At 52.0% G+C, this 26,095-nt stretch overlaps 11 protein-coding genes across 11 annotated transcripts; 6 read left to right on the plus strand and 5 right to left on the minus strand.

Annotated features, from left to right (window-relative positions):
* Nucleotides 1-541: 541 nt before the first annotated feature.
* Nucleotides 542-2,150, plus strand: TRIVIDRAFT_67893 (uncharacterized protein; the record flags this gene model as incomplete). The annotated part of the gene is made up of 3 exons (XM_014098200.1): nt 542-577; nt 650-1,614; nt 1,694-2,150. The coding sequence occupies 3 exons, from the start codon at nt 542-544 to the stop codon at nt 2,148-2,150; spliced, it is 1,458 nt and encodes a 485-aa protein (XP_013953675.1).
* A 705-nt stretch (nt 2,151-2,855) lies between these two features.
* TRIVIDRAFT_80922 (uncharacterized protein) lies at nt 2,856-3,616 on the plus strand (the record flags this gene model as incomplete). The annotated part of the gene is made up of 3 exons (XM_014098201.1): nt 2,856-2,957; nt 3,022-3,120; nt 3,189-3,616. 3 exons carry the CDS (start codon nt 2,909-2,911, stop codon nt 3,353-3,355), a joined length of 315 nt encoding a protein of 104 aa, XP_013953676.1.
* Nucleotides 3,617-3,648: 32 nt separating this feature from the next.
* Nucleotides 3,649-5,000, minus strand: TRIVIDRAFT_216503 (uncharacterized protein; the record flags this gene model as incomplete). The annotated part of the gene is made up of 1 exon (XM_014098202.1): nt 3,649-5,000. One exon carries the CDS (start codon nt 4,939-4,941, stop codon nt 3,790-3,792), a length of 1,152 nt encoding a protein of 383 aa, XP_013953677.1.
* A 1,049-nt stretch (nt 5,001-6,049) lies between these two features.
* Nucleotides 6,050-7,209, plus strand: TRIVIDRAFT_111670 (uncharacterized protein; the record flags this gene model as incomplete). The annotated part of the gene is made up of 2 exons (XM_014098203.1): nt 6,050-6,308; nt 6,405-7,209. 2 exons carry the CDS (start codon nt 6,240-6,242, stop codon nt 7,041-7,043), a joined length of 708 nt encoding a protein of 235 aa, XP_013953678.1.
* Nucleotides 7,210-7,374: 165 nt separating this feature from the next.
* TRIVIDRAFT_121509 (uncharacterized protein) lies at nt 7,375-7,767 on the minus strand (the record flags this gene model as incomplete). Its single annotated transcript, XM_014098204.1, has 1 exon — nt 7,375-7,767. A coding segment is annotated over one exon (393 nt), but the record flags the coding sequence as incomplete, so codon positions are not given.
* Nucleotides 7,768-10,020: 2,253 nt separating this feature from the next.
* TRIVIDRAFT_46577 (glycoside hydrolase family 36 protein) lies at nt 10,021-12,392 on the plus strand (the record flags this gene model as incomplete). Its single annotated transcript, XM_014098205.1, has 3 exons — nt 10,021-10,105; nt 10,164-10,773; nt 10,847-12,392. The coding sequence occupies 3 exons, from the start codon at nt 10,021-10,023 to the stop codon at nt 12,390-12,392; spliced, it is 2,241 nt and encodes a 746-aa protein (XP_013953680.1).
* Nucleotides 12,393-14,585: 2,193 nt separating this feature from the next.
* On the plus strand, nt 14,586-16,644 carry TRIVIDRAFT_124477 (uncharacterized protein; the record flags this gene model as incomplete). The annotated part of the gene is made up of 4 exons (XM_014098206.1): nt 14,586-15,272; nt 15,383-16,105; nt 16,161-16,272; nt 16,373-16,644. Coding segments are annotated over 4 exons (1,794 nt in total), but the record flags the coding sequence as incomplete, so codon positions are not given.
* Nucleotides 16,645-18,249: 1,605 nt separating this feature from the next.
* TRIVIDRAFT_67900 (uncharacterized protein) lies at nt 18,250-19,968 on the minus strand (the record flags this gene model as incomplete). The annotated part of the gene is made up of 4 exons (XM_014098207.1): nt 18,250-18,610; nt 18,689-19,366; nt 19,465-19,781; nt 19,879-19,968. 4 exons carry the CDS (start codon nt 19,966-19,968, stop codon nt 18,250-18,252), a joined length of 1,446 nt encoding a protein of 481 aa, XP_013953682.1.
* Nucleotides 19,969-22,302: 2,334 nt separating this feature from the next.
* On the minus strand, nt 22,303-23,004 carry TRIVIDRAFT_92800 (uncharacterized protein; the record flags this gene model as incomplete). The annotated part of the gene is made up of 1 exon (XM_014098208.1): nt 22,303-23,004. One exon carries the CDS (start codon nt 22,935-22,937, stop codon nt 22,317-22,319), a length of 621 nt encoding a protein of 206 aa, XP_013953683.1.
* Nucleotides 23,005-23,251: 247 nt separating this feature from the next.
* On the plus strand, nt 23,252-25,658 carry TRIVIDRAFT_111671 (uncharacterized protein; the record flags this gene model as incomplete). Its single annotated transcript, XM_014098209.1, has 5 exons — nt 23,252-23,375; nt 23,432-23,482; nt 23,538-23,583; nt 23,643-23,716; nt 23,775-25,658. 5 exons carry the CDS (start codon nt 23,363-23,365, stop codon nt 24,374-24,376), a joined length of 786 nt encoding a protein of 261 aa, XP_013953684.1.
* TRIVIDRAFT_216506 (uncharacterized protein) lies at nt 24,487-25,658 on the minus strand (the record flags this gene model as incomplete). Its single annotated transcript, XM_014098210.1, has 1 exon — nt 24,487-25,658. The coding sequence occupies one exon, from the start codon at nt 25,463-25,465 to the stop codon at nt 24,809-24,811; it is 657 nt and encodes a 218-aa protein (XP_013953685.1).
* Nucleotides 25,659-26,095: the final 437 nt, after the last annotated feature.

Here is a 26,095-nt window from a genome sequence, read left to right on the forward strand (position 1 = left end):
TTCATGGGTTGTACGAAGCGATACTGCGTGTGCCTGCATACACCCAGCAGAGAATGCATGGTTGGGGGTCATATCCGACTCTAGATGAAACTTGTCAAGCATGAAGGATTATACGCCATAGCGGGCCGCGCAGATGCTCCAGAACGTTTACTTCCGTCAGGATGCAAAGGCTGAGGCTCGACGAGATATCGGCTTGATCCATCTTTACGATTTCCACTAAAAGTAGTGCTGGGGCTGAAAACAAGCACTGTACTAGAACTTATAGCACGAAATAGATGTGGTGCTAGCAACTTGCACTAGGTGATGCTACCTGCAGACAGGGATGATTGGATAGGAAGGGAGGAGTAGGACAAGATTCGCGCGCAAGCGGACCTCAGGCAGGCAAAGGGTCCATTATTGTTAAGTTGGGGGTATTCGGTAGCATTCCGCCAAGAGAATGGCTATATAAACAGCTCGTATCGTGACTGTTGAGCAAGACTTGAGTGCTTCAGCCATCACTTACCTATCTTGCAATTGGCTATTTTGCCCAACACTCTCCAAGATGGCAGTCATCTCAAGACCAGTAATTGACATCAAGGTCTGTGTGGAACAATATATCTCGCATCTAAAGCCTCACCAGCTAACTGGTTGACAACTCCCATACATGTAGTCATACAAAGGCAACATTATCAATGGCAAATTTGTGCCAACAGCAAAGACACGACACTCAATAGACCCTGCTACCGAACAGCCATTGTTCCCCGCCCCTCTTGCAACCAGAGAGGATCTCGATGCTGCGGTCAAGCACGCCAGCGATGCCTTCAAAACTTGGTCACAGACAACCTTTGAAGAGAGAGCAAAGCTTATGCTCGAGTATGCAGACGCCATAGAGGAGAACCGTGAAGAGCTCGAGAAGCTGGACACGATGGAGTCGGGAAAGCCCGCCATCGTCTCCAAGAACGAATTTAACTTGACGATACAATGGCTCCGGACATTTGCCACCATGGAGCTCAAGGACGAGATCCTGGACGAAAACGACGAGCGCACAGTCTACAGCACGCACCGTCCGCTGGGCGTGTGCGGCGCCATCGTGCCCTGGAACTGGCCGGCTCTCCTCGGCCTGGGCAAAGTCGGACCTGCGCTGATGACTGGAAACACCATCATCATGAAGCCGTCGCCGTACACTCCGTACACGGACCTGAAGCTATGTGAAATCGCCATGTCCATCTTCCCGCCGGGCGTCTTCCAAGCTCTTAGCGGCGACGATTCCCTCGGCCCTTGGATGACGGAGCATCCTGACATTAAGCTCATCACATTCACCGGCTCTGTTCGCACCGGCAAGCTTGTTGCCGCAAGCTGCTCCAAGACGCTGAAGCGATGCGTTCTTGAGCTCGGCGGCAACGATGCCCTCATTGTGTGCGAAGATGTCGATATCCCTAAATGCCTGCCCAAGATTGCCACCATGTCGTTTATCAACTCGGGACAGATCTGCATGTTGGCGAAGCGAATCTATGTGCACGAAGGCATATACGACAAGTTCAGAGACGCAATGGTCGAGTTTACGAAGGAGAACATTAAGACGGGAGGCGGATTTGAGCCGGGTGTTTTGGTTGGACCTATCCAGAACAAGATGCAGTAAGTGCCCACATGCAGTCTGCAAATACTTTCCCCCATTCAAAATTTCCAACTGCTCACCTTTTTTTCCGTTTTGAAGATATGACTTGGTCAAGGACATGTACCAAGACGTCAAGAAGTCGGGATACCAGGTAGCTCTCGACGGAAAAGTCCTCGAATCAACCACAGGCTACTTCGCCGAGCCCGCCATCGTCGACAACCCTCCCGACGACTCCCGCATCGTCGTCGAGGAGCCGTTTGGCCCCATTGTGCCGCTCCTCAAGTGGTCTTCAGACGACGAAGTCATTGACCGAGCAAACTCGCTGAATCTCGGCCTCGGCGCATCGGTCTGGAGCAAAGACCTGTCGCGTGCCGAGAAGATGGCGAGGAAACTTAGTGCCGGCAGCGTCTGGGTCAACTCGCATTTTGACGTGGCCCCGAATGTTCCGTTTGGAGGAACCAAAGAGAGCGGGTTGGGGAGGGAATGGGGAATTGAAGGTTTCAAGCAGTTTACGGATCACACGAGCTTGTGGGTGTGGAAGAAGATTTTCGAGTAGGGGAGATGATGGTTTGAATTTTTTGATGAAGCAATGACAAATATCAGGATCTCTTATATGAGTAATCATGGTTTACGAATTTGGCAGCGGTTTAATGTCTGGTGAATACTGTTGATGCTATCGAGGACTGGCGGATGGTCTTTGGTCAGCATCCAGGAGATGCAGTGACTATGAAACAAAACGATATGGAATATTGAATTGATTTCAGTTGAAGTAATCGATGATGGCATCATGCCGCTGTTGTCCTATGACAGGTCGACCGAATTGGACCGAGGTTTGGATCAGGGTGCAGGGGGGAAAAAACATGAAACTAATGTAATCTGGAAGCCCACCAATTGCCACAGCTGGCAATATCCTATCTGGGTAACTGCATCGAGTACTCCGAAAAGTAGAGAAAAAAAAGGGGGATCCATCACGCCCTCCTCCAATCACACGCCCGCCCTGGCAACGAGTTGCTTTGGAAACAGGCTTGTCTAGCCGATTCTTGATTAGTATTTTGACAAATACTACTGTACGGAGTACTTGATACGACATTCGGCTGACTGATACAGTGGCTGCTTATGGCGCTTCGTCATTTTGCCCGGTTCTAGTAAATCTCACAAAGTGCCCGCATAATCAATCCATCTCACTGCATTACATCGTGTATATAGACACAACAGACCTCCCCCGATTTTAGTCCAGCATTCCAACTCTCCACATCCATGAACTTTATCCGATCCTTCTTCACATCTGCAGCCAAGCTGAGTCCCGAAGCCAGAATGGCCAAAGTCAAGGAAGTCCAGAGAATCATTGACCAGAACAGCGTTGGTGAGTTTGTCTGACAAAACCTGCTCAACTTTAGAGTTGCGAGCCTAACCGATCGGATCTATAGTGATCTTCTCCAAGACCTGGTGCCCCTACTCCAGTGCTGCCAAGCAGACCCTGAACCGCCTCAAGGTCCAGTACGAAGTCGTCGAGCTTGACAACCGACGTAAGTCTCTTCTACTCTTTTCCACTCTCTTTCTCCAAACAACGCCATGCTAACAACGGGCTTCACAGACGACGGCGACGACCTCCAGGACGCCCTCCTCGAAATCAGCGGCCAGCGCTCCGTCCCCAACATCTTCTTCGGCAAGCAGCACGTCGGCGGAAACTCTGACCTGCAGGAGCTCGCCAGGAGCGGCGTGCTCAAGGGCCGACTCGAGGAGGCCGGCGCATTTGCGTAAGCGCTCCGGCAAGTTTCTTTATGGCGATGCGAACTTCCTATAAAAAGAGGCAAGAAGATGAGGCGAAAATAAAAACAAGAACGACTTTGGCTGATGGGCTGTTTGCGCTTGCTTTTTGGGGGATGAATAGAAAGGACGGCAGGAGTTATAATAGACGCGCGGGCCCTGCGGCATGAAGATGCGCATGACCATGGTTTGGCGCGACGGTTCCGCGATGTTTTCTAGACTAGAATAGAGCTGCCAATTGTTACCATTTTCAAGAAATTCAAGAATCAAGAATAAAATAAAAATCCTTCCATAATAGATGTGGCATTGTTGAGTTGTTTTCTTTTGCTAGATCAGGATGCGGCGGACATTTGTCTTTCGCCGCTTAATGTTATACAAGATATAAATGCTTTTACAATGGCGGTATTGGCAATTACCGACTGTCTATACTATACGACTTGCGTCGCAACGGTTCCCACCGGCCTCTCCACAAACTCCATGACGCCCTCGATGATGCTCTCCCGCGCCGGCTCCGAGGCGACCTTGCTACCGGCAAGATAGTTGAGCCAGAGCAGCCGTGAGAGCCTCTCGTCCTCGACCGTGCCCAGCACCTCACTCTTGAGATCCTTGCCTCGGCTCGAGTTGAACATGACAGACAGCACGCCCTTTTCGTCTCGGCACAGCAGCAGCTCCTGCTTCTTGGGCACCGATCCTCGGTTGAAGAGCGCCTTGAAATCCTTCATGGCGACACCAAAAGACTCATCGTTGTATGCCTTGTTACGCTGGGATCGCGCCGCAATGGACCGGACGAATCCGTCACGAAGGTGATGGAAATCGGTATCGCGTACTGGGATAATGCGCATTACGCTGCGGCAGTCGGATTCCCTCAGAAGAGTGTCCCATGTCTCCTCGCCCTCGACCACATCCTTCAGGGCCTTGCGCAAGGCATCCTTTTCAGCGGGTATCAGTGTCGTAGCGCTCGGATTGATCTTCTTGATCAGGTACTGCTGCAGCTTCGCAATGTCCTGCGTGGCCACGTAGAATCCCACCATGTAGACCTGGATGCCGATAAACGTCACCGTGCGCACGCCCAAGCCCACAAGGGTGTATTCGCTTCCGTGCTTGTCCGAGATGCTCGCCGCAATCGAGTTTTCCTCCTTGGTAGATGGCAGCTTGACGTCGATTGTCCTGGGAAACGCAGGGACAACGCTATTGCCTGTGGGAACAATGACTCTTCCATCTTCGTCGTGCACCACAATTTTCCTCTTCTCTCCAGCCTCGGTCTTGAAGGTTTCTGTGGGAATCGGCGGGGCGTCGCATTTCACTGCCATCTTTTCCTTTTGCTTGTCTTTCTGTTCCGCAAGGGCCTTTTTCAGCTTCCACGCAGTATAGACAAACGATATGATACCGGCAGTGGCACCGGCAGCGAGGAAGACGGTTCGATGGCGCTCGTAGTCGCGACGCTGCGAATTGAGCTTGTTGAGATCCAAGTCCTGGGAGACCCGCGAGGAGCCTTTGCCGGAGAAGAGGCTTCGGCGGAGGCACTGCTGGCACCTGGGCGAGGACCGGAGCACCGGCCGGATGGTCGTTGGACGGAGCATGGCGGGATTGGGTTGCGATGTCGATTGATTGAGGGGGATCCAACCAATTCAACTCATCGAGACTGCAGCGAATGAGGCCGTACAGCTCCTCGGAGATGGGCTGCAAGTGGCATGATGCTGGTGTTGAGAAGAAACAAGCGTTGCCCCACGTGATGTGACATCCTTCGGGTCACAGTCACGTCCGAGGCTACCCTAGAGCGCGATTACGAATCTGACATTTTGGTACTTTTTCCACTTGGATGGGAGTTTTGTATCTAGATGAGGGAGTAAAATGGGTTGAATGATTTTGGAGAAAGCAAGGATTTGTTTTGGTAATGGCAATGGGTGAGAAGATGAGTGCAATGCACAAACTGACTGAAAGATACTCTCCTTCTACATAGCTGAAGTACATAGACTACTCTCTCTCCAGAGCAAAGCAACTCAAATATTATGGCACTAATATCAGCCACAGTGAAAACGACATATATAAGACATTAAATGTCCAAAGGGTACCGTTTCATCTAGGTCATTTAGTAGCATGGCGATCCAACTGGTTACGCTGGCTGGGCTGTTCTCTTCTGTAGGTAAATTACTAGGTAGTTTGGGATCAGCCTTTGGTCAGATAAACTCTGTCAATCCAAGTGCTTATTTCAGCTCAGAAACATAGTGCCTATCATAGACCTACTCGATAGGTAGTATTGGTAATAATAAAAATCACTCTCATTTCTATGCTCTTCGTTAATCCACTCCTTTGCGCGTGTCGCATTTTGAGTTATACCAATAGCTAATCATATACCAGCCTTGATGCATGCATGCTTTACACTTATAACGAGCATCCCTTCCCTTTGCACCACCACCCGAAAAGAAAGAAACAAAATCCTTTCAATTCCTTTGACGACACAAACAACATCATATCCAACCGCCTCCAAGCAAAATTTCTACACTATTCATTCCAGTTGTTGCTGGTTTTGACGGCCCGGGCCGCATCTCTTATCGATAACGCGGACACTTAATTGGCTAGGTCATCTTTGCCCGCTGATTGGCCAGCGGCTCTACCGCCAATTGCCTCCGCCAAAATTATCCCAAGATGCAGGCCATAGCACCATTTCCAATGCACTCACTTTCTCTCACTTTCTTCATCCCCCCCCTCTGGCCTGCAACTCCAGCCTTGATCTCTGTGCCGCTCCTTCAACCTTTGCAAGGCAGAGATCTTTCCCCCGTCTGATCTTCTCCCTGGGCCATCGCTCGGTCGCTGGGCATCCGTTCCTTTTCTTTCTTGTTGCTTTCTTTCTCCGCAGCTGTCAATCGTTCATTTTGCAATGTCCACTTTGCTCCCCGGCCTTCATATCAGCAGAAAAATCCCCTGGAATGCGCCGATAGAAACAGTCGTGAGTTCTGTTCCTCTTCCTCTTCCCCTCCTCTCTATATATACCCGCTGGAACTACCTGGCTAACTTCTTCCTTTCTTGTTCTCTTCGTCAACAGCATTTTCGATTTCGTACTCGCCACATCACAGCCATTGGCCAAGCAGCCGACAACTACCATCCAAATGTCCGCCGCTTAAAAATCCAGCCGACCCTCTTCGACCAAGTCATCAAAACCATTCTCTATCTATTCCCCAAATTTGCGCAAGCCTACATGCGAAGATGGTTTCCCGAGTGGTACCTCCCGTCGGCCATCGTCCTCAAGTCCCAGAAACCCGACTGGGAGGAAGAATTTGACAACGAGCTGGCCTCGTACCGCAGCCTGCAATCGCTCCAAGGAACCGTCATCCCGCGGCATTTCGGAGTCGTGCAATTTGCCGGGGTGCGAAGCCACCTCATGGCAGATGTTGGCGGAGTGTGCATCCCCTACACGACCGAGACGGCAGAGGAAGCATATACCCTTATTCGCAAGCTTCTGTACGAGTCCCTCACCGCGCTTGCGTCGAGAGGCTTTGTACAAGACGACGTGAAGCTTGACAACTTCCACGTTGTTGGGAGTAGAGTCGTGGTGGTGGATTTGGAGCGAGTCGAGAGGGGCAGAAGCCCCGACGAGCTGTCCAAGTTTGTTGACTCCAGCATCCAGACTCTTATGCAACAATACCGAAACTACCTGGAAAACCTGAGAGCTAGATACCCCTGATGCCTGTTATACGTCGAAAATGCATATATAGAGTGGCGTTTTTTTCTTTCTTTCTTTCTACAAGGCATGCTGATGACATATCATGACATATTGACCATCATTTATATACACACATACAATACATATACCCGCAGAGTAACGACTATCTCGCGGCCGCATTCTCTTTACTTCTTACTTTGCTTTCAAGATTGCATTGTGATATTCTTTGCATATGTTTGTTCTTTTGAGGTACATTCTCTTTAATGCTACATACCACTATTTCTCATCGTAACTGCTCTCTTGGCCTGCCGGGAATGTTAAGATAGGTAGGCTCTTCAAGGTACTCAGCGTCAATGAATTCCCAAGCCTCTCCCCCTTCCTTCTTCTCAACCAAAGATTTCCCGTCGTCCGAGATAGCCACTTGCAAAAGCTCTTTTTCATGGCAAGTTAGTAAGATATACCCACCACCCTTTTCCCTCCTTGGAACAAAGCATTCGTCAATCTCAAGGCTATTCTTCGTGGCTAGAACTTTGCCTCCTTCATTGTGACTAAGGTATGTACCAGAGACTGAATTGCAAAAGCCGTACCAGTTGTTCTTGTCGTGACAATGCCACAAGTTCCCGCCGCCAGGGATGGGTTTCTCTAAGACTTCTGTCTGTCCGTTTTTTAAACCGAGGATGCGATGTGGCTTTTTTGTGGTTCGAATTATATATGAGCTTCCCGAAACAGGACAACATTCTGTGTGAATGGTAGGATTGTACTGAGATGTTTCATTCTTTTCTTTTTCAGCACAATCATTGGAGATTTCGTCCTTGCCTTTATCTTTGGCGGGGTCCTTGGGAGTCTCTTTTTTGTCTTTTTCTTTGGCATGATCCTCGGAGGTTTCTTTCTTGTCTTTTTCTTTGGTTGTGTCCCCAGAGGTTTCTTTCTTGTCTTTTTCTTTGGTTGTGTCCCCAGAGGTTTCTTTCTTATCTTTTTCTTTGGTTGTGTCCTCGGGGGTTGCTTTGCTATCTTTATTTTTGGCAGGCTCCTCAGGGGTTTCTTTTTTGGCTTTATCTTCGGCAGGCTTCTTGCAGGGTTCTTCACCCTTTTGATCTTTGGTGTCGTCGTCCCCAGACATGGTTGAAGGCGTTGCGAAGTCTTCTGTGGAACTGTCAGTATCCTCACAACGGTCCCAGTCTCTGAATTCGTCACTCATCAGGGTATCTGATGAAAAGCAATAGAAAATGCTCCTAAAAATTGCTCAGGATCTTTCTGCTATTTATGGTTATACTTGATCACTTGGTTATACTTTTACAGCTGCAGGATGGCTGAAAGCGGGGAAGGTTTTTTGTTGCATTCCAAACAGAATATATATCTTTGATAGGCTGATTTTTAGTGACAGTCGATACGTTGCGCATACTTGATTGGTACTCGAACCAAATACATCTTACAAGTACTGTGAAAAGTGATAGATAATTGACGTTGAGTGGCGGTAGCCTCAGCTGAGGTCTTCAGATGGTAAGAATTGGAGGATTGGATTGGAAGGACAAAGCGGTTAGCAATTTTCACATGTGAATGATTGCTACTTCTTGTATATGGGAAGCAGTGATTCGTGACATCATGGGGCCGGTGCTCCCGGTTGCTTCTCATTCCATCGTAGTGTTCATTTCTTGGATTAGATCTTCATGGGTCAAGCATGGGCATCTTGATTTATGGATGAGCTGATTTCGATATTGTCTAATCAAGATGTTTAATAGCCAATGAGATTACAAACAACTCTATTTGAGTAGATCACTACTGCAAACAGCGTAGGTCATCACCGCGAACCTCCAATCTTGTGTCGCATTGCATCTTGTTTGCATGAAGGTCAAGGTACGCGGTCTCGATGATAGGTAGATTGATAATGCAACGACATAAGAATCGGATTGTTATAAAATTGGACCTTATAGAAGATGATGCATTGTTCTACAGAGCGCACAATTTATATCATTTCAACCCAATAGCTTCCCTCAACTACACGATCATGGAGAGCGACAAGCCGACCTTGGGAGTCCGTCAGTCTGCCGACATGTACATCGTCACATATAGTTATTTGAGTTAAAAAAAGGGCAGTTTTGACAGAAATTCCCTGACAATATCATCCCCCCCCCCCTCATTTTTATTATTGTCACAATAAATGTCCAGATGCCTTGCAATTTGGGCCTCGGGTACTAATCGCACGAAGCACCGGCTTTATGGACATGTAATCCCTGCAACTGCATCTCACCAACCTCGCGAACCTTGAACAAACTACAACTCCATTCTCGCAAATCTTTCCTTATTTCAATTCCATAAACAAAATTCAAAATACCAACTGATCTTCATCACACCTTCCCGTCGGGTATTTATTCGGCTTCTCCCATATAATCTTCCAGCATTAGCAATGGCACAACTGTCGATCAACACCCAGATAGAGTCACATCGGCCCTCATTTATGGAGAAGCACAATGCAGTTCTGGGGCTCTGTTCAACACCAATCCCCGCATCTTCTCGGCCGCTCCAATGACCTCATATGCAAGGGATGGATCTTGCGGGTTCCGGAGAAGCTGGAGACGACGGTATTGGTGCGCAAAAAGGGAGCCGCCGCCGTTGGTTGGCTTGTGGAGAGACAAGCATGAAAGTAGGCATTTGAAGAAGCTTGGATGAGGGTCGATGCATGTGGTGGAACCCTGTTGCCGGCACTCCGCTGGCTGCCTGCCTGTGCGGATGAACCGAACCAGTACGACAAGAACCAACACGAGAAGAAAGAGCGGGAGACACGAAGCAGATCCATGGTGCCATTGACTGACCCCAATGGAAGGAGTGTTGCTGATCAGTCACCGGGGGACTGGGTCGGATCTCAGTCAATGGGTCTCACGACAACGGGACGAGTATAAGATGGCCCTGTCTATCCTCTCTCATCCCGTCCCGGATCCAAGGTGGTGACCTTGTTCCAGCATAGTTGGCCTCGAGCTCTGGGATTTGGTTGGACTTTACGATGCTTGGCTCTCCCTCTCCAAGCCGGTTGGCGGCCGTTCTCGCAGTGACTGCGGGATTGGTGGCCTCAGTTGGCGCAACAAGTCGTACGTACACCTACCTTTTACCTGACTTGATTTGCGAATGACTGACATGGGTGGATAGCCATCTCCGTCTCTGGTAAATCGTTTGCTCTCAACGGAGACAACGTCTCTTACCGCTTCCACGTCGATGATGACTCCAGCGACCTCATTGGCGACCACTTTGGTGGCCCTGCTACTGAGGATGGCATCTTCCCTCCCATCATTGGCCCCATCCAAGGCTGGGTCGACCTCATCGGCCGGCAGCGCCGCGAGTTTCCAGATCTAGGCCGCGGCGACTTTCGCACTCCTGCGGTGCACATCAAGCAATCGGCGGGCTACACAGTCAGCGAGTTCAAATATCAGTCACACAACATTGTCAAGGGCAAGCCCGCACTGCACGGCCTGCCGTCGACGTTTGGTGATGCGGGTGATGTGTCGACGCTGGTTGTGCACATGTATGACAACTACAGCTCCGTGGCAGCAGACTTGACGTACTCCATCTTCCCCAAGTACGATGCTGTTGTACGCAGCGTCAACATTACCAACAGGGGCAAGGGCAACATTACCATCGAGAAGCTTGCCAGTTTGAGCGTCGACCTGCCGTACGAAGAATTAGATATGCTGGAACTGAAAGGAGACTGGGCTCGCGAGGGAATGCGGGTGCGTCGTAAGGTTGACTACGGCACTCAGGGGTAAGACTGTATTCTCAATGCTCTTGTTAACAGCATCCCCGTTTTAACTAACATGATGTCTGCTCATGTATAGATTTGGGAGCACAACTGGCTATTCCTCCCATCTACACAACCCATTCTTCTCTCTCATCACGCCTACGACGACTGAATCGCAGGGAGAGGCTTGGGGCTTCTCTCTCGTTTACACGGGATCCTTCTCTGTCGAGGTTGAGAAGGCTTCTCAGGGCCTTACGCGTGCCGCTCTTGGTGTCAACCCCTATCAGCTATCTTGGCCACTTGGACCAGGCGAGACGTTTACCACCCCTGAAGCTGTTGCAGTCTTCTCAAATACGGGAGTTGGTGGAATGTCAAGAAAGTTCCACAGTCTCTACCGCAAGCATCTCATCAAAAGCAAGTTTGCGACTCAAATGCACCCCGTCTTACTCAACAGCTGGGAGGGCCTTGGCTTCGATTACAATGATACCACCATTCTACATCTGGCTCAGGAGTCTGCAGATCTCGGCGTCAAGCTATTCGTCCTAGACGATGGCTGGTTTGGAGTCAAGTATCCTCGCATAACTGACAACGCCGGCCTGGGAGACTGGGTGGCCAACCCTACGAGGTTTCCCCAGGGATTGCCAGAATTCATCGACAATGTGACAAAGCTTAAGGTTGCTAATTCCTCCGATCACCTGCAGTTTGGCCTGTGGTTTGAGCCAGAAATGGTCAACCCCAACTCGACTCTGTATCATCAACATCCCGACTGGGTGATTCACGCCGGGTCGTACCCTCGCACCTTGACGAGAAACCAGCTGGTGCTCAACGTGGCTCTTCCCGAGGTGCAAAACTTTATCATTGAGTCGCTGTCCAACATTCTCGGCAACGCCAGCATTTCCTACGTCAAGTGGGACAACAACCGCGGCATCCACGAGGCCCCTTACCCCGGGCTCGACTACGCTTACATGCTGGGCCTGTACCGTGTCTTTGAGACGCTGTCGACGCGGTTCCCCGACGTGCGGTGGGAAGGATGCGCATCTGGCGGAGGTCGTTTTGATCCCGGTGTGCTGCAGTATTTCCCACACATCTGGACGTCTGACGACACGGACGCCGTCGAGCGCATCAGGATCCAGTTTGGCACGTCGCTGGTGTATCCGCCCTCGGCCATGGGAGCTCACGTCTCCGCCGTGCCCAACGGCCAGACTCAACGCACCACATCAATCACCTTCCGCGCACACGTTGCCATGATGGGAGGGTCGTTTGGCTTCGAGCTCAACCCGGCTAAGATGCCGGACGACGACAAGGCGCAGATCCCCGACATCATTGCGCTGGCAGAAAAGGTGAACCCGATTGTGGTCAAGGGTGACATGTGGCGCCTGAGTCTGCCAGAGGAGTCCAACTGGCCGGCGGCGCTCTTCATCTCCGAGGACGGCAGCCAGGCGGTCTTGTTCTATTTCCAGATCAAGGCCAACATCAACAACGCCTGGCCGGTGCTGCGGCTGCAGGGACTGGATGCGGCTGCCAAGTACAAGATTGACGGCAACCAGACGTTTTCGGGGGCGACGCTGATGAACATTGGGCTGCAGTACCAGTTCAACGGGGATTACGACAGCAAGGTGGTGTTTTTGGAGAAGCAGAGGTGAACGATGAAGCTAGACGTCTTGATACCTGTACAGAGATGATGCAAGACAAGACATGGACCTATGATGATTCTTTTTTTAGCAGCAACTTGCAGTAGCAATAGCATCAAGTAATAAATACTAGTATGCATTATGCATTATGCGGACAATGGACATGGACATGGACATGGAATCAAATCCACGAATGAAGGCTGCTTTCATCACCGAGTACCGATAAGGCGTCGATGTAAGGGGGACTCGACTTGGGCTTTGGGCAGCGACTGAAGCATGTGATGAGGTACCTCCCTTTGTACCAACTGAAGTATTGGTGTGTTGGCACAACCGCAACCGTAAGTAGATTTTCACTGTAACAGCCACGCCCCCGATTTACCCGCTGGAAAAAAAAAGTAAAAAGTAAAAATAGAAGAATAAAAGAAAAAACCCCTCTTCTCTCGATGCTCCCCTTTGCCGCGTACCTATGCAAATCGCGATGGGCAGGCGGAACGCCTTGATGGAGAGCCCATCATGTGTGTTGTGCATGTCCCTCTTTTGTCCAGTCCCAGGCCATGGATCAGCTGCACGGCTGTCACAAATCGGGCATCACGTGCATGCGCGGCAACGGCGAACCAGTGACAGCGAGTTGCGGCGGCGGGTAGCTGGGCAGGCAGGTAGCGGGTACATGGTGCAAGCGCGGGGACGGCCGCTAGCAGTGACATTGGAGCGGGTGATTGATGCGACTGTGCTTGGGAAAGGTATCGGTACCTTGGGGTGACATTTTGGGTGTGTTGTTGGGAGTCGAGGAGGAAAAGGAAGGAAAATGGAAAAAGTCGCCGGGGGACTGGGGGATTGGAGGAGGGTACATGTATTTTTGCTTGGCGGGCAAACCAGATTTTGTGGTTGCTTTTCGTTTCTTTTTTTCGGGGGAAGTTCAATTTAATTTAATATGGATTTGATCCTCCCATGAGGAGTGTACATGTAGTTTTGATTTGCGGGCTGAGCTGAGAGGAACGAAAGTGAAAGGGAGGGGGGAAATGGAAGTGAGGGGGAGTTGTGATTGATTGATTCAAATGTGACGACGACCCTTGAAGCATCGAAGCTACTTGTACTTTGCACTTGTACTCGAGGGGCTTCGGTGTCTCATCCGTCAATCATTTGACGCCCGTCGTCTTGCAGCTCTGCAGCTCACTAATTACGCCTCAATGCGCTGGTGACTGCGAGCTGCACACGCTCTACTCGACCTGGAATCTTACAGGCACAGGCGCTGGAGCTTACGGCCACCATACTAAGGCACCGACCCGACTTAGTAATAGCAGTGGACGGGCTACCACTACTGCACGGTTCGGCACAGCACAGCACAGCACGGCACAGCGCAGCATCCATAGCACAGCGCTTGTAGCACTCAGCGCCTCTGCCCGCTAGCGGCACCGCTACAGCGCTACAGCGCCCTTGGCCCCCCCGATCTCAGGTGCTCATAGCCCCCACGCGGACCGTCCGTCCTGGCTGGTCTCCGCCTTGGGTTTCTGCCGTCTTCTCTGCTGACCAGGCCATCGCCAGCCTCAACCTACGGCAGACCAACCATCTTGGCCAGCAACCACGCACTCCTGCAGCCCCTTTCATTCCAGGCCCTTGCCGTCCGTCTGCTTCTCTCTTCTTCTCTTCTGCTTCAGCCTCAGCCTCTGCTTCGTAGCGGCCCCTTCACCGCCTGCCATCGCCAGCGTCCCGCGACGCTCTCGGCCCTGAGCTGAAAACCAAACCGACGTCATCCAGCTTCGACTGCTGAGCTTTTCGGCACGCCCGCTGAGACATACACACGCAGTCGGTGTGCCTGGTCGTGTCTCTGGTGCCAAACCAGACGCAGCCCGCAAGGCCTGAAGCCTGGGCTTGACGGGACAGGACAGCCTCTGCTCCCCCCCTTTAGAAGGCGTCCCTCTTTTCACCGTCTGCCCTCTGCCTCTTGGACTCTCATCACGGCAGCCCTTTTTCTTCAGTTTCTCGTTTTCTTTTCGTTTTTTGCTTCTCATCGAGAACCGCCCGAATCGACGGCCGATCGATAGCCCCGAGTGCCCAGTAACGCCGTCACCAGCACGACTACGAGAAGGGCTCCCCCCTTGCAGCTGTCCTATCCTTGAGCCCGACAGGTAGCGGCTGTCCGCCCGCTCTGCCCCTACAAAAACCAACACCATGGCTACAATAACGTCTGGTGCTGGAAGCTCTGGGCGAGAGGACTCTCGGTCCTCTTCATCGACAAACTCGCCCGCCCCAGCCGACAACGAAGAGTCCGACTTCTTCCTCGGTGCCAACGACTCTCAGTCCTCCCTCGGCGTCCCAAACTTCCAAGACATGCAAGTCGACGACTCGTGCTGGCCGCCCGTCAACCGGCTGCCCAACGAGATCCTCATCGGCGTCTTCTCCAAGCTGAGCTCGACCTCGGACCTGTACCACTGCATGCTCGTGTCCAAGCGATGGGCTAGAAACGCCGTTGACCTGCTGTGGCATCGGCCCGCATGCTCCAACTGGAAGAATCACCACAGCATTTGTCAGACGCTTGGTCTGGAGCACCCGTATTTCCACTATCGCGACTTCATCAAGCGCCTCAACCTCGCTGCCTTGGCCGACAAGGTCAACGATGGCAGCGTCATGCCCCTCGCCGTCTGCTCCAGGGTGGAGCGCCTGACGCTGACCAACTGTCGAGGTCTGAGCGACACTGGCCTGATTGCCCTCGTCGAGAACAGCTCGTCTCTGCTGGCTCTGGACATTTCCAATGACAAGCACATCACCGAGCGGTCCATCAACGCCATTGCAACGCACTGCAAGCGTCTGCAGGGCCTCAACATCTCGGGCTGCGAGAACATCTCCAACGAAAGCATGCTTACCCTGGCCCAAAACTGCAGATATATCAAGAGAGTGAGTGATTCTGCAAATTTTCTGAGCTTGGCACAATTCTTGATCTTGATGCCCTCCCCACCTTGTTTATATATATAGAGCACATGTCTAACTTGTCCCCTCTCTTGCAGCTGAAACTAAACGAATGCGTCCAACTGCGCGATAACGCCGTGCTTGCCTTTGCCGAGCACTGCCCAAATATCCTGGAGATTGATCTCCATCAGTGCGTCCAGATCGGAAATGGCCCCATCACATCTCTTCTGTCCAAGGGAAACAGTCTCCGCGAGCTCAGATTGGCCAACTGCGAGCTGATTGACGACGACGCCTTCCTCTCCCTGCCGCCGACCCAGGTCTACGAGCACCTACGGATCCTCGACTTGACCTCTTGCAGCCGTCTCACCGACGCAGCCGTTGGCAAGATTATCGATGCTGCGCCTCGCCTGCGAAACCTGCTTTTGTCCAAATGCCGCAACATCACGGATGCCGCCATCCACTCCATTGCCAAGCTCGGCAAGAACCTCCACTATGTGCACCTCGGCCACTGCAGCCAGATCACCGACGAGGGTGTTAGTCGCCTGGTGCGAAGCTGCAACCGCATCCGCTACATTGACCTGGGATGCTGCACGCTTCTCACTGATGCGTCCGTCAGGTGCCTTGCCGGGCTGCCCAAGCTCAAGCGCATTGGCCTGGTTAAATGTAGTAGTATTACGGATGAGTCCGTCTTTGCGCTTGCCGAGGCTGCATATCGTCCGCGGGTTAGGAGAGATGCCAATGGCATGTTTTTGGGCGGCGAGTATTTTGCCCCCAGCTTGGAGCGAGTCCACCTCAGCTACTGCGTCAATCTGACTCTCAAGGTATGGGTTCCCTCTCCCGGAGAGTGTGCGAGCAAGAACTAAACGTGAAGTATAGAGCATCATGAGGCTACTTAACTCGTGCCCCCGTCTCACCCATCTTAGCTTGACTGGCGTGGCAGCATTTCAACGAGACGAATTCCAGCCCTTTTGCAGAACAGCACCACCTGGTTAGTTTTGTCCTTCTTTTCCCCTCGCTTACTTCTCTGTTCTGCCTCTCCCCCATATCACGCCCATACGACTAATCATCACGTACTGACAAAACAACAGAGTTTACGCAACATCAGCGGGACGTCTTCTGCGTCTTTTCTGGAAACATGGTGTCCAAGTTCCGCGAATACTTGAACACTGCACCACAATTTGCAGATCTCCGAGATGGCTTCTTTCAACGACATGCCGGTCGTATGAGAACAGTTCCACACCGACCCAGCGGATTACCCGCGATTCCGCCCACCGAAGGCGAGGGTTTTGATGACGACATGGCCTACGAAGATAATGACTTTGAGGGGTTGGACGCAAGCGAAATGGTTGTAGATGTGCAGGCCCAGAATCTGCCCTTCCACCTGCAGCCTCAGCAAGCCCCTGGTGGTGCCGATCAGGTGCCTCCCATACCTCCTCCGCTCGAGCCGCCGACCATCAACTCGTCGTCTAACTTTCTCACCAACATGCTCACCCAGCAGTACGGGGCGGCTGCAGCAGCAGAGCTCTTTGACGAAGCCACAGGTACTATTAGAACCAGGTCATTCCCAAACTTTGTCGTTCCCTTGAACAGCTCCAACACGCTTTCGAATGCTCAGAGCTTCCATGCTAGCATCGCCGGCTTATCACAGCCCTCCGTCTCTCGGCAGGGAAACTCGGCAACGGCGGGACCCTCTACGGGTGCCAGCACGGTGACTATGCATCAGCCGCCGAGCACGACGCCGGACCAGCAGCAGCAGCAGCAGCAGCAGCAACCGCAGCAGCAGCAAGGTGACGCCAGCTAAAGATTTTGAAATATTGTCTGTACAGGCTTGCAATATGCAATGCCTTGAGAGTCATTGGTTAACAGGCATATCGGATAGATGGGAGATGGAATGGTGTGAAGAAAAGGGCTTCTAATACCAAGACCGTTTTCATCACTCCATCCTCCCCGGGATTGAAAGCATATCTATTCACGGCACCCCTGTTTTCGCGACGCATGGGAATAGGGTTCTATATTTATAGCGCAGCCACGGAGTTTACATGTTTGGCGTGCACGGCAAAGGTTACGTGGTACAAAACTGGTCATGATTCGGATTTTATTTATCAAAGCTACGAGACGCTTCTAGATGGGAGCATGAACTGCACAGGACGAGGACGGATGTTTTCTGTCAGCAGCTGATGCAGTGGTGTTGCAAGACTAGCAAGCTGCATCATCACTCTGGTGGAAGCAACCCGCACTATACGTTCTGAGGAGGGGGAACAACTGGGTGGAATTTTTCTTTATTAAGGGCTATTGTTATTCTGGGATGGTTGGTTGACACTGATACTGAACTCGGCTTTTGCCGCATGAGAGGGAGATTGTGCGATTAGTTTGCGGCAACACAAAAAAAAAAGCTGTGAAGAGTATCAGGAATGAGAAACGCTGTCATCATTGTTTAACTCGCTCCTGCTTTTTGTCTCTCTTTGTTCGGAAGGGAATGAAGGGAACTTTAAAGGGGGGGGGGGGGGGGGGGGGGCTCTCTATGCATGGTATGAAGCTGTGAATACAGGTTCGTTGGGAACGTCTGGGCTAGGAAGCGATGGAAGGGTTTTATTAGACGGGTTTGATATAGTAGGGTTGCATTAATTGATTTGAAGTATTATTTTTCGTATTTGGAGTTTTGAGTTTGTTGTTGTGTGATTTGTGTGTTGTAGGTGAGTTGATGGGAAGAGATGGGAGGTTGTTATTGATGATGTTTTCATGATGGTTGCTGACGGCAAAGGAGATGTCATTAAATGTAGCTGTATATGTTATATGTAGTATTGTGTCAATACTATACTAGAATGCTCTAACAAATGGTATCAATAAACATGCTTCCCCATCCCAACCCTTTTGCGTTAAAAATCAAGACATTATATACTTCATTTAAATACTTATTAGCCGCCTTTACACAATACCACTCCTCAAAACTCAATTCTCTCCCAATTTAAACAGTCTCAACAGGCGTCTTCTCAGCGGAATGCTTCTCCGCCGTAGAACTGCTGCTGCTCAAGACGGCGGGCGTGGAGAGCGCCACGCCGTCGGTGACGTGCCTGGTCAGCTCGACGTAGTCGTACGCGAACTCGCCGAGCTGGCAGTCGTCGATGCCGACCTCTTCGTCCTCGGCGTTGACGCGCAGGGACAGGCCCGGGATGAGGTTCATGACGAAGAGGATGATGCACGAGAGGACAAAGGACCAGCCGAAGGCGGCGCAGATGCCGGCGAGCTGGTAGCCGAGCTGGACCCAGTGGTGCTGGATCCAGCCGATGGGGGGGTAGGAAGAGCCGTCGAGGTCGGCGATGGAGGAGCTGGAGAAATTCACATGTTAGAGAGGTTTTTTTTTGTTTAACAATGGTGAGAGGGGTTGAGATGATGATGAGACTTACGTTCCGAAGATACCAGTCATGATGTTGCCGGCCATACCGCCGATGCCGTGGACGGCGAAAATGTCGAGGGCATCGTCAACGCCAATGAGGAACTTAAGCTTGGTGGCAAAGTTGCAGCAAATGGCGCCCACGACACCGATGATGAAGCCACCCCAGGGAGTAACGAAACCGGAAGCCGGGGTAATGGCAACAAGACCAGCAATAGCACCGGAGCAGAAGCCAATGGTGCTCCATTTCTTCTCCAGACGGTAGTCGAGCAGGACCCAAGTGACACCACCGACCGACGCAGCCAAGTTGGTGACGAAGCAGGCCATGACAGCGCGGATGTTCATGCCAAGAGCCGAGCCACCGTTGAAGCCGAACCAGCCGACCCAGAGGAAGACAGTTCCGAGGACGACGTTGGTGACGCTGTGGGGGCGGTAGGGGAGGCCGTTGTTCTTGTTGTATCCGGTGCGCTTGCCCAGCATGATGCTGTAGGCGAGGGCGCAGGTGCCCGAGGAGATGTGGACGGGGCCACCTCCGGCGAAGTCGTAGGCGGGGAGCTTGAAGAGCCAGCCATTGGCGTTCCAGGTCCAGTAGGCAATGGGGTCGTAGACGACCGTTGACCAGATGAACATGAAGACGATGGCGGGGAGCATGCGGCCACGATCGGCGACGGCACCGATGGCGAGAGCGGGACTGTTATGAGACGGATCATGTTAGTTTGTTTTCAGTTCATGAGTTGCTTTCTCCGCAGGGAGCGCTGAGTGAAGCGAGGAGAATGAGATGAGACTCACGTAATGGCAGCAAACATGCCCTGATAGAGACAGAACAGAATATCGGGAATGTTAGTCGAGCCGTTGGGCTGAGCCAGAGTCTTCATCAAGCCAAACTGAGTCAGGTCGCCGAAGAAAGCATTTCCGGTTCGTGAAAAGGTGAGTGAGTAGCCCCAGAAGAACCACTGGAAGCTGATGACGCCCACCGAGACCATGGACAGGAGGATGAGTGAGAGGGCCGACTTGCGACGGGCGAGACCGCTGTAGAAGAAGCCCACGCCGGGAATCATTAGCAGCACGAGCGCGGAGCTGACGAGGATCCATGCCATTTGGCCGGCCTGGAGATGGCAGAGTGTGTTAGTGACTGGTTCGGTTGCCCTCCTATTCTTGCTCCTCTTCATGGAATCAACAAGTCATCAAACAAGATGGACGTACATCGTAAAAGATGTTGAGGTTGCTGACTCCGGTCGAGTGACCATCGTCCGCTGTCCCCGTGGTGCCATTGTAGGGAACCACCGCTGACATGATGATTCTGTTTCGGCCTCCTTCTTATGTTCCCAAGAGTCGTCTACTATCGCTTCGTTCCTTGGTGTTTTCGTTGTGTAGCCACGCTACTCGAATCGATGATAACCCAGAAGAGTATATCAAGTAAAAACCACCAGACCACAGAGAGAGGAGGGAGAGGGAATGATTCGGCAGGGGACAGGGTATGAGGTGAGATAGGGAGATGGTATGATATATATCACCTCCGAGTCTTACAGGCAGGCCGATCAAGTCAGGGCACTCAATCCATCAGTTCCGCACAAACCTCCTAGACCCCCCCGACTTATTCCGCATAGTTTTTCAGCTCGGATTGATTAAAGTTATATCACTGGATGAATAGTGCCAATGGGGCATGTGAGAACTGCCTCATCCCACGCCCAGTGCTGTAGCATAAAGTGCTGCCAACCACTAGCCCCAATAGTGTCGCATATCCGAACAGGTACGATGTGAAATCGGGCTACAGATGCGCCTCTTGGATGAGCTTATCGCCCTCGAAATGGATGGCAACTTCATTGGTGTGGACACCACTTAGTGCCCAGGGATGAAGCCACAGAGATAAGTAATGCGACTCCCACAGGCTCTCCAGGCCAGCGGTGCCATGTTGGGTCGATGCTTATCTGGGAGGCTTATCTCGTGCATATCAAGAGCATGGCCGAGCCGTGGTAAAGGAAAGCTAGCTGATGACAGGAGCCATTATTCATTTGCTTTTCTGTAATCAACGATTCCGCGGTGAAAGAAAAGTGAACAATGACATTCTGTGAAGAAACACCCTTTTTTGCTGCTGACTGAATCATTCTGTTGAACGGCTTCTCATAAACGAGTATGAGTCTCCAGCAAGGCGGTGCGTCTCCTTGTTATCTCTCAGATATCCCCTCCCTCTGGGGCCGTCGCACCAGCCTCAACATGGTATTTGGAATGCCCTCTCCCTTGAGAAATCTGCCGTGGCATTGCAGATGCGCCACCTGCAGCGCCATGTGGCATCATTTCACAGCTTCTTCAGCTCTGTCTTGATTCCGTCAAGAACATCGCCCCACCCGAGTATCCCTTTGCCAGATCCTAAAGGGAGGGTGCAGAATACAGTAGCATCGTAAGTATGTACTCCATATTATGCACCGGATCTGGAGCGGCACACCAAGCAACGACTTGGACCCTGCGTGTCTGCCCAACCCTGTCCGATAGCGAATGCGTATTGTTTGTCTCCGTAGTAGCAGAGCAGGCAATCTCAAGGCTTTACGCGAAGCCATTTGTGCTTATCCGCCGAGGCTTTACACACCACATGGCTCTTATCAGTGGCATCTGTCTCCAAGCCTCTCATCCTTGGGGCGACGGAACCTATCCCTTGTCTGGTGTAGACCCTCGTTTAGACGCATGGCACCCTGGCGAGATAATGCCCAAGAAGCCATGCCCCGGCGCCGCTGATTGGGCCGCATTCCTTATCTTTTGAAGCGACGCTTGTGGGGGGCTGGCCTTAGCGTCGTGAGGTTGTGCCTGATGGCTTTATTCAGCTTTGATGCCCTCCACGTCTCCCCCGGATATCTCCAGCTCCCCGTACTTTCCGGGAAAGGCGAACGTGGATAAGAGGCGGCGTCTGAGACATCGACCATGAAAGGCAGACGGCTGGTGGCAGCTACGGTTGATGAATAAGACGTTTGAATGACATGATTCGAGTAAATCTCACTTTCACATGCGCATCAAACATCCACAGTATGGACAGTCTCGGACTTTCGACTGAGCAGCGCATACGATCGAGTCCGATGCCGGTGATTCAGAAGGAAAAAAAAAACATGGCAGATTCGCAAAAGTTTGGACTGGCAGGCCGTGTAAGGCCTTGAACTGAGTCTCCGATCGGGCACATTCTCACAACACACGGCTCATGCGGGTTCGTTCAGTGACACGCCTTATTAATCGCCTCCCAGTTGTTGATGTAAGATTGTATCGCTCGAGGCGGCATGTCTTATGAAAATATGGCCTCCGCTGTGTTGTCCTTCTAAGCTGCAGTGCAACGTGAGGCAGATCTCAATAAGATTTGACTCTCTCCCGCACTTGCTGGAGTTGCTGTGGGACAAGGCAAATTAAAGGCAGGGCACTGCCTTTGGCGATTTGTGCCCCATCCCTGTCAAGATCCCATTTCGGAGGTGTATCTATCTTATGAATCGTTCCTCTACTGTGAAATGACATCGAATTCAAGCCGGTAATGAGTGGCCGCCCGGTTCCTAGCGGACGCCCGCATCCTCTAATCGCAACGGCCTGCTTTCAGACGGTACTCAATAGTACCCATTGAAATGACGTGGAATCTATGCGGAGGGGATCAAGGAGAATAAATGGCTGTATCATGGCTCCGTGGTTCCTCCCAAACCGCCCTGGACGTCCATCCTCCACTGGTCTTCCAGAGCCATGAGGCACTTTGCAACGTCCCAGGGAGTCTCTTCCTCCAAAGCCGTTCGGTGTTCGCGAGAGATTTTATTGAGCACATAGCGGCTCACCGTAGCGGCATCTCGTTCCTCAGGACGGCCGATGCCAACGGCGATTCGAGCAAATGGCGATTCTGGATACTTTTTCTGTGACACTGAACCTCTCACGCTTTTGACGCCGTTGTGGCCTCGAGGGCTGCGGTCCCATGGAAGTAGCTTGACCACCCCAAAGTCCTTTTCCAGCTCATCGTGAACAATCACCAGGCTGAGTGATTCGGCGCCGTATTTCCGAACGGTTTCCTGCCATGCACTCGCCACAAAGGGCCCAGAGACGTTCATATAGGTCGGGGACTGCACAAGAATGTATTTCGGACCCTGAGATACTAAGCAAGACTGCCTGCCCAGCGTCACCTCGCGAAAGGCAGGCAAGTGAAGCGTCTTTGTGAGGCCATTGAGGACGAAATGGCCGGCCGAATGTAGGCTCTCGTACTTTGGCAGTGGATTCCCGAGGCTGATGATGAGGAATCGCGGGTTGAACATGCTTTCCGCATCGAGTAAAAACTCAGAGAATCCCCGCCGATTCCGCTCTGGCTTGCGAATCATGAACCGGATCTGGACTGGATGGACAAGCAAGCAAAGAAAGTTGGCAGATTCTCACGTGAGACGCTCTCTGCAAGGCTTGCAAGCTGCAGAGGTGGCGGAAGATGGATTTTCCAGGTGTGGCTGAGCTGCCCATCGCTGACGTCGATGAGCCGATTGGGCGGAGCATCGTGGCTGGGCCCGAGCTCAGTCGTCACTTGTCCAGCTCTTAACTCAGCCTCTGCATTTCAAAACTCCTGACTTTCGTCATCCGTCGCAACCGATCGAACAAGCACTAACCAGCAAAGAAAACACCCGCCATCCTCGATACCCGCGATAGAGCAAATCAATACCAGTCTTCTTTACCAGAGAACAAGTCAATCAAGATGTCGTGGGCGGGTAGGGAGCTTGCGGATGCCCCGCTGAGAGAGGGAGAGGGGCTGACGGGATTCTAGGATTCAAGAAGAATGTGAACCGCGCGACGACGCAGGTGATGATGAAGACGGGTGAGCAGCGCTGGTCGCCGTCCGTATTGGGCGCCGTTCTGATCTTGTGGTGTAGGGCATGTGGAAAAGACAAACGATCGCGATTACGAGGTCGAAGAGAGGTGAGATAAGGGGGAACCAAGCTGCTGGCGAGGGATGGCACGTGCTGACCCAACTGTAGGCGGTTCAGAACGATGGAGACAGCTTCGCTACGGCTGCAGAAGGAATCAAAGGGCTACCTTGACTCTCTGAGAGGTAGGCAGACGCCTGGCCGAACGTTCCGAATGCCAGACTAACATGTCGAGTAAACCAGCCATGACAGCTTCACAGATGAGAATCGCCGAGACGATAGATGCGTTTTACGGTGACTCGGGCGCCAAGGATGGCGTTAGCAGAAGCTACAAGCAGGCCGTTGAAGACCTCGACGCCGAAACCATCAAAGCCCTCGACGGCCCCTACCGAATGACGGTGCTCGACCCAATTGCCCGATTCTGCGCCTACTTCCCCGACGTCAACGAATGTATCAAGAAGCGCTCCCACAAACTTCTCGACTACGATGCTCTCCGCGCCAAGGTGAAGAAGCTGGTCGAGAAGCCCGATAAGGATGCCACAAAGCTGCCACGGACGGAGAAGGAGTTGGAAATGTCCAAGGCTGTGTACGAGCAGCTGAACGAGCAGCTCACCACCGAGTTGCCGCAGCTGATTGACTTGCGTGTCCCCTACCTGGATCCCAGCTTTGAGGCTCTGGTCAAGATTCAGCTGCGATTCTGCGCAGAAGCCTACTCGCGCATGGCACAGGTGCAGCAATACCTGGATGCAGATACTCGAGATTTGTACGCAGAAGGTCACCTGGATGCAAGAGTGGAGCAAGTGCTGCAGGAGATTCGGGAGCTGAGTATCAGCGGAACGGTGTAAGTGGGTATGTACCAATATGTTTTAAAACAAGGATCAGAGAAGAGGCGACTAGGAAGCGAGGAGTTGCAAATTACAAAGCTATCGGCGTATGGGTTGTTTGTTTAATGTATCTAGATATTGGTTGCTCAGGACGAGTCTATGGATAGACTGGCACTTGCGCTCCGGAAGTGTGCCTGTGGTATGGCAATATGTTCCGGGTAATGAGATTATAATTCCTTTCCCAACATGTACAACGCAGGGACTTGGGCAGAATTGTTCTGACGACATCTTTGAGCTGCAGTCCCTTCGAATCAAATGAGCCTTGTAGTCAGGTCCTGCCAATCTCCCTTCTTCGCAGCGAATTCGATATTCGGACGCTATTCAACCCCCCTCACCATTGTAACGACCAAGTTTGTGTCAAGTTGAAGCTGTAGCACCGTACAATCGCTTCATTCAGCTTCCCGTAACCTCCTTCTGTCTTCCAAACAGCTCGTTCAGCGTCAGCGGCCGTCCTATTGCCTGCATCGCTGGCCCAGCTTCTGGGCCCTCGTTTGACACCGTCCCAGCAGCTCGCGCAATCTTCCAGCTCTCCTCAATGATGGCTCCATTGGTTGCCCTTGTACCCTCTTCATCGTTGTGGATCCATACACCAAGCACCTTCTCGTCTGCTTCCCAGTCGCCTTCAACTTTGAGAATGACGAGCTCACCCATGAGCTCCACATGACCGACTCTCGCCAGATCGACAACCACATTATCCAGACCACGGCGGCTCAGCACAAAGACGCATGCTCGAGGCCGATGGTGGGCGTCTTCGGGGAGCGGCGTCTGCGCACAGACAAACATGGTGCCTTCTATGCCGGACTTTTCCCAGCTCTGGGCGGTGCTGTCGAAGGTGTAGACGACGGCGTTGGCGGCGATGCTGAGGATCCTGCTGATGGATGGCAGGTAGCGCTGCAGGACGGAGAGGTTGAGCTCGGTGTTTGTTCGCGGCGGCGGGGGCTCGTAGGCGGAGGTCATGACTGCGGCATCGGATTCGTAGTCGGAGATGGCGGGGATGCGGTTTGAAGGATGGCGGTTGTGCCGCGACTTTCGGGGCGTTGCGCGGCTCATGGCTGAGGCGTTTTGGGGGGAGTTAGAAGAGGTTTGCTATCTATGCAGTGACAAGCTGTAGCTGTAGCAGTAGCAGCTGCAATAACAACACACGAGGCCTCGATCAAGGGTAGAGGGAGAGGATGAAGATGTAGCGTCGTATGATGGAGTTGAGGCTGTGCTGGGGAAAGGATGAGGCGAGAAGAAGGTTCCGTCAGCAGCCGAGTACGGTAACTGCCGATAATATGTGCAAAGGATACGGCGACAGCGATGATGATGGCGAGGATGCGTAGAGTCTTGTCGCAATCTGTTGGATGACAGTCCGAGGTTTGATATCCAGGCCGAAGCTGAGAGCTAGCCCGAGAGCTAAGAGGGGCGGATAGCTGTAGTGCCTCAATAGCGCTCGATATTGCTGGAGCTTATCGATAGGGACCTGAGCAGCGTATTCCCGGCATTGACGCGAGCTCTAATAGCCTGAGTACGGGGAAGCTCGTCGTACCCATATTCCATCTCTACATGTGCCTTGCTCATTGCTGCATTTCTTTGTCCATCTAACAATTCTCTATTGCCACCATTCCATTGGAGCTGCTGCTCCTCTTTCAGCCTTTTCTTTGTATCACATCCACCAATTGTCGCAGCCTTACAAAGAAC

Source organism: Trichoderma virens, assembly GCF_000170995.1.
Source record: "Trichoderma virens Gv29-8 chromosome Unknown TRIVIscaffold_83, whole genome shotgun sequence".
In the NCBI taxonomy this organism is placed as follows: Eukaryota; Fungi; Ascomycota; class Sordariomycetes; order Hypocreales; family Hypocreaceae; genus Trichoderma; species Trichoderma virens.